Source organism: Octopus sinensis, linkage group LG1, assembly GCF_006345805.1.
Source record: "Octopus sinensis linkage group LG1, ASM634580v1, whole genome shotgun sequence".
Classification (NCBI taxonomy): Eukaryota; Metazoa; Mollusca; class Cephalopoda; order Octopoda; family Octopodidae; genus Octopus; species Octopus sinensis.
In genome coordinates, this window is record NC_042997.1 from 134,808,268 (window position 1) to 134,824,647 (window position 16,380).

The following is a 16,380-nucleotide window of genomic DNA, read 5'->3' on the forward strand; positions in this document are numbered from 1 at the left end:
TCCAATTTTTTGACTTTCTTATATTTTTTTCATACAACTTTTTTGATACAAATTTTTATTGAATGGGAACAAAACTATGAAATTCTTCATGCTTTCTTCTATCATTGAAGCTAAGATAAATATATTTTGCTTTTAAAATAAAAAAAAGTTATTTAGATCTAAACTTGATTGGTGGCGTTACTTACTCTCCTATAACGTTGCTCCAAATTTTGATGTAAACCTTTTTCTACTGGTTCATATCAATTTTTTAATGTCAAAATATAGCTAGGGACCAGCCCTCTTCAAAACTGCTAATAGTTTTCAATTTGGTTAAGAACTGAATTAGCGACAAGCTCTGAAAGATGCTGCGTGTGAGTAAATTGCGGCCTTAAGAATATATATTATTCAGCTACTACCGTAGGTGAATGATATATTTAAATGACAGACTTCTGGAAAGTTTTACTAATTTTTTTTAGTTCTAGAACATTTTTACCTGATTCGGAAGATTTTTTTTTTTTGGCATGCTGAAGCCAAAACTGGAATTCATTTATACTATCACCTGTGATATTTTATTTAAAACTTCGCGTACTTGGTTACCAGGAAGTATCAACCAAGCCAGAGGTATCCACAAAGAAGCCGGATAACTTCAGCATTAGCTCATCAGACTCATAGCTGTTTGATCAAAAGGAATTCAGTCACGTGGTAAGGGACTTACACTTATCAAAGGAATCTGCAGAAGTTCTTACATCTCGATTAAAATCGGAAAAAAATAAACATACATAAAGATGGAACTTAAGTCACCTTCTGTCACACTGGCAATGCTGAATTTCTTCCGTTCTTCACGGAAAATGATTAGTTATTGCATTGCACAAATATTGAGAGGCTGCTTCGGATGATGGGATTAGCGGAATATGATGCAACTGATTGGCACCTATTTATTGACAGTTCGAAAAGAAGTTTGAAATGTGTTTGGCTCCACAGTGGAAAAATATTGACCGAAGTTGTGAAAGAAGTGGTAGAGAAAATTAAGCACCACAATTATCAATGACTGGTGCGTGGAATTTCAGGTAGTTAATTTTCTCCCGGAGCAGACCAAAATCTTGGCCGATGAAAAAAAAAAATACCAAAAACAAACGGTGTGGTTTTCGGATTCTGTGCGTCAAAAAACCCAAATTTTTCACCACATAAAACAACTTTTTTAGGTCAGTGTAATCAGCATGGAGATCTAAACATAATGACAGTGACATTAGTACATACGTACTCACAATTCCTACTTCATTTATATATATATATATATATATATATATATATATATACATACACATACATATATATATATACATATATATATATATATATATATATATATATACATATATATATATATATATATATATATATATATATATATATATATATATATATATATATATATATAAATATATATATATATATATATATATATATATATATATATATATATATATATATATATATATATATATATATATATATATCGTTGTTAAAAAAAGTCCGTTTCCATGTTTTTTTTACGTTTTCGTTTCTCGTTGAGTTCTACGTCTATTTGTGGTGTCCTGTACTCACACATATATATTTATATATGCATGTATATATACATGTAGATGTAGGTAGTACATATATGTATGTATGTATGCATATATTTTATTTATTAATTTATTGCATGACTGAGCGCCCTCGCGTCGTTTCGTTTCTTTTCTGTTCTCCAAGTAAGTTTACATATATATATATATATATATATATATATATATATATATATATATATACAAATAAATGAACGAATGGAGTTGAACGATGAATTAACAAAATTCCTTTATTTTATTTTCGACATATGTTTCGAAGGCTGTTTAATCGAAAATATGTTTAATCGAAAATAAAATAAAGGAATTTTGTTAATTCGTCGTTCAACTCCATTCTTTCATTTATTTGTATTAAAAAAAAACACACAAATTTCCACACGATAGCACGTCATCTCTGCCCTAGGCATGTAGCTTCAACCGTGTTTTTCTGACGTGAATTTGCTACCCAGGTATCGGTTAACCGAATTATCCATAATAAGATAATTCATTCAACTACTCAATTATTTATATATATATATATATATATATATATATTTAAGTAGGTGAATGAATTATCCTAGTATTGATAATTTCGGTTAACCGATACCTGGGTAGCAAATTCACGCCAGAAAACACGGTTGAAGCTACATGCCAAGGGTAGAAACTCCGTGTTCTTGTGTGGTAATTTGTGTAATATTTAAAATGAATAAAAGAATGGAATCGAACGAGGATTTTAACACAATTCCTTTAATTTCAACACATGTTTCGAAGACTGCATATTCTTAATTCTGAAGGAATAAGGTGCATTATGCCGTCTTCTCATCAGGAAAGTCAAGGAAAATCAATCAGCCTCAAGACGGACAAAAACTTTTCTATGGCTTGCTACATATTGACCACAGTGATAATGAGTGATTTTGAAAAACCGTTAAAAGCCATGACGTCAAAATTATTTGGAAGAGGAATTTATGAAAATAAGAAGGGGACAGTATGCATGCTGTATGAATATGGATGCGGGGATGTTTGCTCTGGTTAATAAGTTTTATTGCTTATGTGTGTGTATGAGTGTGTGTATATAGCTGCATTTATGTCTATGTATGTATATGTGTGTAAACATGTATAGGTAGGGGCCGGTTGTCAGATAAATATAGCAGTAAAGCGAGAAATTTGTGTCTGTGTGTTTGATTGAGCGTATGACAGAGACAGATAAGTAGAAAGAGAGAGGTAAAGGTAGAGAGGAAGGGATGAACATACGCCAGTGACATATAGTATCATTGTTTTATGTAACGGATTAGACATAAAAGGGACGTGAAATTAAATACTAAAACAGAGAAATTATCAATATTAATTATCATTTATATGAATCAAAAGTGTGTTTTTGCCAGTGCATACACCTATAGGATGTTTCTGTTAACGTGTTAACTAAATGAAACTTGGAGAAAATTATATGGTAGAGCTCGGAAATACAAATTCCGCAAAATTTCCTGCCCTTATCAAAAGGAAAGGATACAGACAATATGGACCAATCCAGCTTAAAAGTTATATTATTGTCCTTAAGGACAATAATATAACTTATAAATAAGTTTCATTTATATATAAATATATAAATTATGCACGCATATATATCTAGACGCACGTTTGTATACAGTTCTGAGTGCGTGTCTGTGTGTGTGCGTGTGTGTGTGTGTGTGTGTGTGTCTGTGTGTGTCTGTGTGTGTGTGTATGTGCACGCTTCTTTTTTTCTTTGGTCCTCACTACCGCTTGACAACCGATGCTGGTATGTTCACGTTTACCAACTTAGCACTTCGGAGAAACAGTTTATTAGAATACATTACCAAGCTTAAAAAAAACAGATTGGGGTTGATTCACTCAATTAAAAATTCTTGAATGCGGTTTCACAGCATGACTGCATTCTCATGACTGAAACATGAACATACATACCTACATACTTACAAATATACATACCTAAATACATATATATATATATATATATAACATTTTATAAAGGGCTTAGTAAAATAAATTACTTTGCCACATACTGAACTCATTAGAAATAGCAGCCCAAAAAAATTTTTTTAGCCATTTCTAATACTTAAAGAAAATTTCTCTCAGATAGTGTTTACTCAAAATAACCCACGAAGGTATGGGGGTAAAAACATTAAAACATCACAAGTGCAAAGATTATTTGAGAACGTACGTTTCTAGATCAGCCAAATACAATTCGACATTTCTTTCGTCAGCTCAAAATTTCTTAATTCGGATTTGTAAACACTGAAAGTAGGAACATACCCTTTTGGCGACTTTTCACCTCCGAAGATCCGTTCAAAACTAGCAGTGCCAACAAATTCAAAATATGCAAGCGAAGAATTTCTGCCCTCCCTTTCCACCCACGTGGGCTAAACTAGCAAACACCATGTTTTATCGGTGAAAACCGAAGCATTAAACAGAGAGAAATGAATTATTTTTTTTTTTGGGCTGCTATTTCTAATGAGTTCAGTATGTGGCAAAGTAATTTATTTTAGTAAGCCCTTTATAAAATGTAATATTTTGAATTCGCCTTAAATGGTCCCTTTACATACTGAATACTTGGTGAAATTGATTAATAATTAATTAATTTTACCCTCAATTGTTGAAAATATAATTCATTTCTCTCTGTTTAATGCTTCGGTTTTCACCGATAAAACATGGTGTTTGCTAGTTTAGCCCACGTGGGTGGAAAGGGAGGGCAGAAATTCTTCGCTTGCATATTTTGAATTTGTTGGCACTGCTAGTTTTGAACGGATCTTCGGAGGTGAAAAGTCGCCAAAAGGGTATGTTCCTACTTTCAGTGTTTACAAATCCGAATTAAGAAATTTTGAGCTGACGAAAGAAATGTCGAATTGTATTTGGCTGATCTAGAAACGTACGTTCTCAAATAATCTTTGCAGTTGTGATGTTTTAATGTTTTTACCCCCATACCTTCGTGGGTTATTTTGAGTAAACACTATCTGAGAGAAATTTTCTTTAAGTATTAGAAATGGCTAAAAAAATTTTTTTGGCTGCTATTTCTAATGAGTTCAGTATGTGGCAAAGTAATTTATTTTACTAAGCCCTTTATAAAATGTAATATTTTGAATTCGCCTTAAATGGTCCCTTTACATACTGAATACTTGGTGAAATTGATTAATAATTAATTAATTTTACCCTCAATTGTTGAAATTATATATATATATATATATATATATATAAAGGAGAGAAAGAAATGTGTAGTGGCGATGATAGATACACACACACACACATATATACATATATACACACACACACACATATATATATATATATATATATATATATATATATGTATATATATACTTATATACATATATGTATATATGTATATATATATATATATATATATGCGTGCGTGTGTGTGTGTGTGTGTGTGTGTATCTATCATTCGTCATGATAGATCGGTAGCCACTACACATTTCTTCCTCTCCATTTTTTGTCTGTTTGTTTCTGTCCTTGTTTCTTTCTATGTTCCTTTCTGTGGGGGAGCGTTGGCTCGAAACGTTGAAGACTTTTTCAATTCCCGAGCGTTATACTGATACATCCGGTTTTCGTCTTTTGGTTTTTTTTTTCGTGAATTCTTCCCTATATGTATATATATATATATATATATATATATATACAATATGTTACATTACTCGGTAGTCAAGATAAAACTCTGAGTTTCAGATGCCGAAGTGGAAATCCACAACACCATCTCTTCGGTTATCTGGCTATTTGAAAACGTTATGAAAAAATACCGTTAAAAATGAAGGGAAATTACTCTGTTATAACTCTGCTTTGCCTGCGTACTTATACATCGCTCGCATTTTTCGTCATAAAAATTATATAAAAATACATAAAAATATATAAAAATATAAAATCTTCTTGGGACATAACACAGAAAGCATGTTCTATCCGTTTTCTTTAGGGGACCAAAAACGTAACAGAAATTTAACAGAAATTTAGTCACATGTGGGCATGATCCGAAAAGCTCTGTCCTTGTATTTAGACATGTGGTAGGGTCTAAGCTGCTTTTCCAGATAAGCCATCTCTCCATGTCGCATAAACCGCACCTTCCGCTGCCGTTAGTATAGGGCTTACATCTGGCCAAAATCTTCCATTGTATGTTATAATCGACACCTATCTTGACTACCGAGTGATGTAACATATTGTATAGATAAATTTCCTCTATTTACATAATATTGAGGTCTCTTTCTTTCTTTTGTTATCTTACCGTTTTATCAATATATATATATATATATATATATTCTTTTATACCAGGACAGATTCTAACCGTAACTTTTGTCTTACCAGGATGTTGCAGGGATGTTAACACGCCAAAACTGCTTCTTGATCGGTCATGCGGGTGACAAACACACACACAAAAACACACAGACGCACACACATACACAAACATACACGCATTTGCACACACACATATTCAACGGGCTTCTTTTAGTTTCCGTCTATGAAATCCACTCACAATGCTTTGGACCGCCCGAGGCTATAGTAAAACACACTTGCCTGAGGTGACACGTATTCAGACTGTATCCGGACCCTGTGATTAGGAAGGCAGCTCCTTACTACAAAGCCACGGCACACACAAAATTGGTTATATATATCTTGTACCGATCAGTTATAGGTGGTTTAATAAGAATTACTCCCTCCAGCGAGAGCGAAACATTGTGCAATATAAACAAGAATTAAATGTGAGCAACAGTAAGTGCCATACTTCTGACATTATTACAGCCGGAGTTTGTATTGCATCTTGTATATCATCATGTAAGCGTTGAAGCGGAAACGTAATGCAGCTGTTATCTGAGAAATAGCAAGAAATAAGGGGAGAAACATAGTAAGGAGGTAGGGAGAGTAAAAAAATAAAAGCAAAAAATGAGAAAAGGAAACATGTGAAAATGAATAGAAGGATGATAGATAAGAGTTGTGTCCCTTTGAATAGGAATTGTTTTGCGAGATGAATTCGACGGTGAAATTTTTTCGAGACTCTATGAAAAATTATATCATTTTAAATATGTACAGCTAATTGGAGTAGCTACTCTACTTCGATCAGTGGAAATGTGGGTTTGTGTTTATCGGTATGCAATTAATTTGACATGAAAATAAGTATGTTTTAAAATTTATTGTGATATATTTATGCGCTATCAATATAGCCTCCATAACGTCCACCGCGTCCATTCTTTACATGCGTAAGTTGGCAAACTCTAGCACAGAAGTTTTGGGATTCTTCGGCTACACTCACAAAGGAAGCCTTGCCAGAGGTTAGACCACTGTTGCATGCAAACAGTTTCGTGTATCGATAAGAGGAAGCTGGGTGTTATGTGAGACCCAAAGCGGTCGAACAACATAGAAGTGCATTTCACGTACCACTGTCAGAGTTACTTCTTCCTTCACATAACCCATGTGTCGCATTCGAAATTCGAAATGCGCAACTCCACGCCTTCAGTTTCAGCAAACAACCAGTGCCCTACATGCGGTAGTACCTATTGGGCACGCATCGGTCTAATTGGGCAAGGAGTAACCGTGCTCCCTCTTCTCCGGCCATGTGACTTCCTTGCTTATGTATTTCATTATACCACGCATTTCATTTATGCCTTCAATATAGAAATTGGCTTACGCAGTATCTGTGTATTTTGTTTGCAGAAACAAGTTGAGTACTTGACTTGAACTTTTATTATGTTCTAGGTATGTTTCATAAGATTCTTTGGTGCTTATTTATCTTCCCAAATTTGCATGTTGTTAAATAACATCTGAAATTCTGAATTCATTACTTCGTAGTTAGCATGTAAATTATGGCATTATTCCTTAAGGTACTTGGAGAAAATATTCTGTAAAATATGGATTTTTGAGAGTTTTCATTGGTTTTTGGCCCTCTTGAAGTATAGTTTCGTAACACGTTAAGCAAATTGAAAACAATTTTTCGTGTATTTCTTCAATTCTTGTCTCGGTTCGTTCGTATCAGACGAGAATATATAGTGTGTCGTTCTAGTCAGGTAATACCATGAAATTTATACCTGGATTAAATGGATTAAATACTCTGAAATTTATACTTGGATTAAATGCTCCTCATGTCCCTGTTTCATAGCCACTTCAGGCGAAATTAGATTGTATAAACAGTAAATAGTGTTAAATCAAAATTCCTCTTCCTTCCATTGTGGAGCAGGAAAACTGCTTCACTAAATTTGACTGCATATTTTTTTATGTATTAGTGTATTTACACAAGTTCAGCTGGCCATGCAGTCAATGAGTGGAAGTTTACACGCTTTATTCAACACAGAAAATGAAAATATAGCCACTGTCATTGACTGAAACATAAAAGAATAAAAGAATAGCAAAGGACACGTTCTGTATTAAAATATATTTTTATTGATATTAGAATCCAATTCTTTACAATACAATAAATATATGATATAAATTAACATATATAAGTCTTATGTCTTGCACTATAGAAAAGCAGCAGAAAAATATATTTAAACACTTTTATAATCATTCTATGGATGATAGATATAATTCAGAAAAAAATTAAATAAAATATTTTTTAAAATATTATTGTTTCTGTTACAGTGACATATATATGTGTGAGAGCATTTGTGTGCCTGCAAATGCACATACAAACAAACAGGTATTCACGCGTACCTCCGCTCACACACATATATATAAAATTATATTAAAATATATACAAAAATGCCTATATATATATATGTGTGTGTGTGTGTGTGTGTGTGTGTTTCACAGTTATATAACGGTTAAAATTAAATATTTATGTAAATATTACGTAAACGTTGTTGTTAGTGAGAATGTACTGGTGAATCCCATACCAGTTTTTAAGTAACCATATGATATGGATATGGACTCAGATAATCTTAGGTCTATTACAGTAATCTCCCCTTATAGAGTCATCTATCAGTTCACGTAATCATCAATTACAAGTTTGTGACATATCAAATATCCATGGAGTCCAGCTCTCTATATTTGAATCAATTTGTGAATATAAAATTGTTTTGTACAAGGATGAGTGGTGATATGAACGAAAATATGTAAGTATAATTCGTTGCATAGTACAATTAATACACGAAGAAGGCTGTGAAAGGCCAGTAATTCTACGAAAGTCAGAAGTAAAATATAACATATGTTCATCTAATATATATTCATCCATCAAGCTTCCTAACTTTAAATGACATTCACTCCCCCTCCCTCTCTCTCCCTCGCTCGCTCTCCTTCTTTATGTATGTATATATGTATGTATGTGTGTATGTATTTATGTGTATACATATACATATGTATATGTATATATATAGGTATACACACGCATACATACATACACACACACACACACGCACACACACACACACACACACACACACACACACACACACACACATATATGTATATATATATATATATATATATACATATATACATACACACACACACACACGCACATATATATTTCGTTTTAGGATTTGGTTTGCAAGATTCTTTATATGAGTTCGTGTGTTGAAGAGTCAAAACTATTGAAAAGGTTGCAAGACGCAACGGAAATTTTAGGACAGTAAAAAAGAAGAAAAACGTGGAAATTTTACCTGTGAGTGTGTTACATAATAAGACGCAAAAAGAAAATGAGTCTCCCCGGAATCAATAGTATATATATATATATATATATATATATATATATATATATATATATATATATATATATATACATACATACTATTTACTATCTATATGTACACAAATATATGATACCAAAAACCATCAGTCATGCACTTCTACACAATTAGCCACTTAACTGTTTTGAAATTTCTGGCTACGTTTTTGAAATGTTATTCAGATGGAATGAAATGTTTTTAATTATTACAATTATGTTACCTAGTTATGTTTTATATATATATATACAATAAAATTGGCACTAAAGTAGGAAACCACGTGCATTTGATGTGTGTACAGGTGTCTGTATTTTCATGCATGGTTGGTTCTTATAATGAGGATAAACAATGAAGACCGGTGTATTTAATGCTAGGAATATGTAACGTATATGTAAAGATATTCCAATACCATTTATCGGTTTCAAATATTTATATATAAAGAAGCTTGATATAGTTTAGGTAAAAATATTGCAAATATTCAGAATGAGTTAAATAAGATAGTAAATAAGATAAGAGTTCCCCTCAGTGTTTACAAAATAAAGAAAGACAAAATAATTTCAAAGAGATATTTCTCGAAACTGGTTTTTGCCAATGTATGTATTTATTTTCAAATATATACTTATAAACACGTAAGTATGTAAATATTTATATGCACATATATATTTATATTTGTATATATGTGTATGTGTGTATGCGTGTGCATGTGTGTGTGCGTGCTTGTGTGCATGTGTGTGAGTTTGTGGTATGTGTTTGTGAGTATATATACACACAAAGTGAGAGAGAATGAGTTAGCGAGAAAGAAATGAATAGCGTGGGAGAACACATTTAAATTTGTACACTTGTATGATTTTTGTGTGTGTGTGTGTGTGTGTGTGTGTATGTTTCTTATGTGTTTTTTTATAACAACCACACAGTGGTTTACTGAACCTTCCATAACATTGTGAAAAACATTTGTGCTACACACATTTGAATGTTCAATGATGTTGGCCGATATTACGACTCTCGTTGTCATTTCATCCGGATAATACATCGCTTCTCCGTGCGCAGACACAGGCTGTGGCTACATCGACGACACTTGGTTTATAAACGTACAGTCCATCAACACATTCAGCTGTACGTTTCAGGACAGTCATTGGAGTATAAACCACCACACATTGGTGGTTACTGTCAGAGTCCACACACTCCGTACAGCGACACACGACATCAGTGCGTGATGAAGGATAATATGTGGAATTGTGGGTAATTGTCAGGTACCATGGGCAGCTTGAACGCTCGCGAAGTATATCAGTAAACACAGAAGATGTAGAGCAAGTTTTATCCCCTACGGTCAGTGCTTGTTGGTCACTTCCGGCTGGGGCTTTTTCAGCTGGTAGGAAAAAGTTATTGCCGATCGCTGCGTTGTATAGTTTCTGGTACTGAATTTTCAAGTCGCTTGGTATATTACATTGAGTCGGAATTGAGGCCGAGGATATGAACAATACGACGTTGGTGAGAAGGAAGATCACAGCTCGTAGGAGAACCTGTGCGATATAAAATGTTTATGAGAAAATGAGTAGTTACATTTCAATATGAGTCACAGCTAAATCAATGAACGAAATCAAGAATAATATATTACATCTATAGTACATATCAACTCACCCTCTCTGTCTGTCTGTCTGTCTCTCTCTCTCACAAACACACACACACAAAACATATAGACACTGCACACACATACACACAAGCGCGCGTGCACACTCATATATACATATACATGTATGTATTCACACCAGTTTATTAAAGATTAGAGGGCATTCGTTGTAATATGTGGGTCGAAAGAAAAATTTGCATGTATATAAGAAAATATTAAGGAATGAAATACTTCCGACAAGACTTGTATCAGCTGTTGATATTCATATTTGAAGCAGGAAAGTTACAAATGAAAAGTATAATAAGAACAGTAGGAAATGGGCTAGTCTGATACTCATATGAATTCTTAAGTAAGCAAGGAAATGTCACAAACCGTGCATGTTTATGTGCAAGAGGTATATTCAATTTGATATACAGTAAATAGCAACTGAAAAATTGTGGAAAATATTTGCAACAAGCTATTAGGACAACGTGTTATTTTCTCAAACGATGTAAATGTACTGCATATCAACTACGGCGGCATTTGAATTTGTGAAATATCAGATGTTTAAAGGAACAGCAAGGATGACGAAAAATTCTCAAGAAATTTATCGTTTTTACCCGAATAATTAGGTGTCAACGTCATCCTCGCCAAATTCGCCATAATGTCGTCAGTGTCTTTGATTGTTTCGTTGACGATGTAAAGCAGAAATGTCTTTCATTTTATAATCACTGCATTTTTAGTGAAGATGATGTTACTTGGAAATTATATTTTTCAGTCAATGAGTAAATCAAACAATGCACGAAACTAAATCATCACGTGAGGATGTAGACTCAGAAAATTAAAGAAAAGAAAGAGTAATAATCGGTCAAGTTTTAGCCACTTATGAAATATGTGTACTTTCCTTTTAAGGTAATTTTTACAATGGATTATAATTACTCTTCTACTCTTTTACTTGATTCAGTCATTTGATTGAGACCATGCTGGAGCACAGCCTTTAGTCGAGCAAATCGACCCCAGGACTTATTCTTTGTAATTCTAGTACTTATTCTATCGGTCTCTTTTGCCGAAACGCTAAATACGGGGACGTAAACACACCAGCATCTGTTGTCAAGCGATGTTGGGAGGACAAACACAGAAACACAAACATATACACACACATACATATATGTATACGTATATACGACTGGCTTCTTTCAGTTTCCATCTACCAAATCCACTCACATGACTTTGGTCGGCCCGAGGCTATAGAAGACACTTGCCCAATGTGCCACGCAGTGGGACTGAACCCGGAACCATGTGGTTCGTAAGCAAGCTACTTACCAAACAACCACTCCAACGCCAACTTACCATACAGCCACTCCTGCGCCTGCTTACCACACAGCCATTCCTGCGCCTACTTACCACACAGCCATTCCTACGATTGCTTATAACACAGCCACTCCTACGCCTTTAAATGCGGTGAGCTGGCAGAACCGCTTGCACGCCTGAGAAAAATGCTTGGCGGCACTTAATCCGTCTTCAGTTTGGGGTTCAAATTTTGTTATATTGTTATTCTCTTACAAAACAATAATCTCAAGTAAATTAGATCAATGAGATCATAAACTCTACAGTAGCAATCTAGTTCTGATAGCGTAAGAAATTGGAAGTTCATCCAAATATATTAAAACTTGAAACGTGTTATAATCTTATAAAACAATTGTCTCAAGTAAACTAGGAGATCAAAGATATAGTCTTTAGAGTAGCAAAATTAGTTCTGATTGCGTTAGACTACACTAACTATGGAATGGATTCGAAAGCATTATCGATAGCGTTAATATGATCAAAAAATATAATATAGTTTTATAAATCTCTGCATTGACATAGAACTATGAATTTATATAACATCAATATCCGCAGTTCTCGATAATTTGTATTTGACAATCCATAAATGGGTAATAAAATATAGGAGAGAATACAACCTTAAATCTCAAAATATTCCATTTTCCATAAGTTATGTATAAAGTAACCATTAACGATTTTTCGCTTTCTTAACTCATTATCTAATATCTAGTCTGGTGTAATTTATTCTTTTAAACACAGGTAATACTCATCTTTTATTATTTTATTAAATCTATGTAGTAGCTTAACTTCAAATATCGATACTCAAAAAAATATTAAACCGAAGTAAGGTCAGTCTAGCAACCTACTATTTAGAAATACTAACTCACTCTTATTCTTTCTCATACACACCTCTTCAAATTTTCCGGGTTACTAATCTCCGTCAGGCACTGAACCAATTTCAACCTTTAAATCTATTGCCTTCATGCAAACTAACAAAGCTTACCATTCACAAGCAACCTAAACGACGCTTCTCTCTTCCACCAATCTTCCACCTGTATGACGATAACCCTCTAATAGTCTAATTGTATAACCCTAAAGTTGAAATTTATTTCTCCTCCGACTATTCTCTATCTAAATACCCCACAGCTCCTACTAATACACTTAGTTCTCCACAATATCATTTTATGTTGAATTTCCATTCTCTCAATACATTAGATTTTACAATACACCCCTCAAGACGGAGGCTGTTATTATCCGACGTGCCATCAGTTTACATTCATTATTTTGGACCACGCAACACCTAGAAACAGATGTTGGACTCGTAAAACTCTTATTCACCTGGTTTAATTGATATCATTTTTATTCTGTGTAAGTCGGACTTTTTATATGTAAACGTTATACATTATATTCATGGTTTATATTAAATGAATTTACTATCTTTTTTATATCGACATGCCTATTTATTTATATATATATATATATATATATATATATATATATATATATATATATGTATATATATATATATACATATATATACATACATACACATATCTGGAAGGAAATATTTAGTTTAGTTGATTGTGCATAGTAACTTAACTTTCTTTGAGACGGTCTGTGAGTTCAAATCCGGCCATAAGCACCTTTTGCTATGAAAATGTTTTGAAGAATGATTGCATAGCTTGTTAAAGCTTTATGAACAGACTTTATGTTGCTTACTAACAAATAGTTTTTAAGGCACATGTCTCTGTGGTTAGAACATCAGGCCCACAATTATGAGGTCGTAAGGTCGATTTCCGCGTCGGGCTGTGTGTTGTATTCTTTGAGCAAAACACTTTATTTCACGTTGCTCTCGTCCCTTCAGCTGTAGAAATGAGGTGCGATGTCACTGATGATAAGCGGTGTCTGCATTTGCCTTCCACTTGTAAACCATCGATGGCGTGGAGAAGGGAGGCTGGTATGAATTGGACGAATTGGTCTTGTTGAGGAAAGCTATTGGATCACTCCCATGGACATTCAGGACGAAGGGTTTCTTTACTTTAACCAATAGATAACTAAATTGATCGATAAATGATTACACAGATTATGTGCTTTATATCCTTCTGGTTTAAGGTTTTTTAAAGAATCTGCACAAATTCTACTTTAACACCTGCCAAATTTGCGCTCACACTCACTCAACTGCAATTTTAGATAGATTCAAATTTGTAACAAAAAATTACATGTATATAATAAATGCAAAAAAAATATACGACGCCTCTTATAAATATATATATGTGTGTGTTTGTGTGTGTATGAAAGCAAAGAATTACATCAATACTCCAAGGCCATAAAAATACGTATCATATGTCTAATACCAATCTGAGTAAGGAACATAAGCATAATCAGTCACTCGTTGGAAAAAAAGGTAGAATGATACGAGAGTAAGCATAGAAATAAGTCTAAAGATATGAATATAACAGTTGATAGTAACAATGTATGTTTACTTACGTTGGTAGTATTCATTATAATGGTTGCTTTCTTGGTATGGAAAGGATGACAATAGTATAATATATGTATATATTTTCAAGCAAATCTTAAGCGTGTTAAGTTTTCAAAATAATATTCGCTTGTGATGATAGCAGCTACTCTGAGATTACTTATATATGTCATAAAGCTTAATCAAAACAAAAGAAATTATAAATATAATCAGGCGGAACTAACAAAATTACGTAAAACATTTCTTCCCGTACTTAGAAAACATCTGAAGGAACCAGGACATAGTTTATTATTTGTTTCCTCTTTTACCTGTAAATCGGGTGTGATACGGTGTGAATTGTCTTATTAGATGGGAACTTATTCAAATATTGCGTTGTGTAGTTTGCCGCTCTATTTTTAATATGATGTATCATCTCACTTGCTTATTTTATCTGTTTATATATATATATCTATATATATATATATATATATATATATATATATATATATGTGTGTGTGTGTGTGTGTGTGTGTGCGTGTGTGTGTGTGTGTGTATACATATATATATGTATGTATATATATATATCTATAACTATATATATATAATAATAAAGATAATAATAATAATAATAATAATAATAATAATAATAATAATAATAATAATAATAATAATAATAATAATAATAATAATAAAAAAAAAATATTAGGGAGTAAATCCATACTTAGAGGGAAAAATTAGATTTAGGATTAAATCCAATTTTACAGTATAAATATATGTATGTAATATTTTTTCTAATGATAATTTATTCAATTATAGAACGATGTATTTGATCTATCGATAAATTAATTTACTTATTTAATTAGGTTAATTTATTATTGATTAGTATTTATTTTGAGTATTAATAATATGATATGTAATATAAAATATATATTTATCTTATACCAGAGTTAAGTTCATATTTTGTTATATTTTTGTTATAAATTTGTTAAATTAATCTATATGTATGTATTTTCTTTATATTTGAAGTAGATTTATTTAGATGTTTATTTAATCAATTTTATTTAATATAGACGTATAGATTAGTAAGAAAGAATAATTGGTTAAAACGAAATGTTTACTTGAATGATTGTATGGAAGTATGAATATAGGCATTTATATACGTATGTATTCATATGATATATGTGTATATGTATATATATATATATATATATATATATATATATATATGTATATATATATGTATATATGTGTGTTTGTATGTATATATATGCATATGTATATGTATGTATTGTGTATTGTATGTATATATATATGTGTGTATATACATGCACAATAATAGCTCATCTTATGAGAAGCGCTTTACGAGACACTGGAATATGTTCACGAGGTTGAGCTTAAATATAAAAGCGTACTCTGGGAAAGAATTTACTCGTACGTAGAGGCGTTACTATAATTTGTTTATATATGTTTATTAATCTTATAAGACTTTTAGAGTATACATAGTAATTAGTAGTTATAAATTATTTAATTTATTGAGTATTAAGTATTATTTATCATAGTTATTTTAATAATAAATCTTATAGTATAGAGTGGTTTTATTCTTTAATTGTAACTTCATTCTAGTTACATTTATTGATAAACCATAACTTTTTCTATTGACAATTTTAATTCACAATTTTCATTGATAAAGCGTATTTGTAATTCTTCACTGTTAAAGAATTCTTCAACAAT

At 32.2% G+C, this 16,380-nt stretch overlaps 1 protein-coding gene across 1 annotated transcript; it reads right to left on the minus strand.

Moving 5' to 3' along the window:
* Positions 1-9,955: 9,955 nt before the first annotated feature.
* Positions 9,956-14,795, minus strand: LOC115223432 (interleukin 17-like protein). Its single transcript, XM_029794018.2, has 2 exons — positions 14,682-14,795; positions 9,956-10,785 (listed from the first exon to the last, which is right to left on the minus strand). The coding sequence occupies exons 1-2, from the start codon at positions 14,694-14,696 to the stop codon at positions 10,279-10,281; spliced, it is 522 nt and encodes a 173-aa protein (XP_029649878.1). The 5' UTR covers positions 14,697-14,795; the 3' UTR covers positions 9,956-10,278.
* Between the last annotated feature and the right edge of the window lie 1,585 nt (positions 14,796-16,380).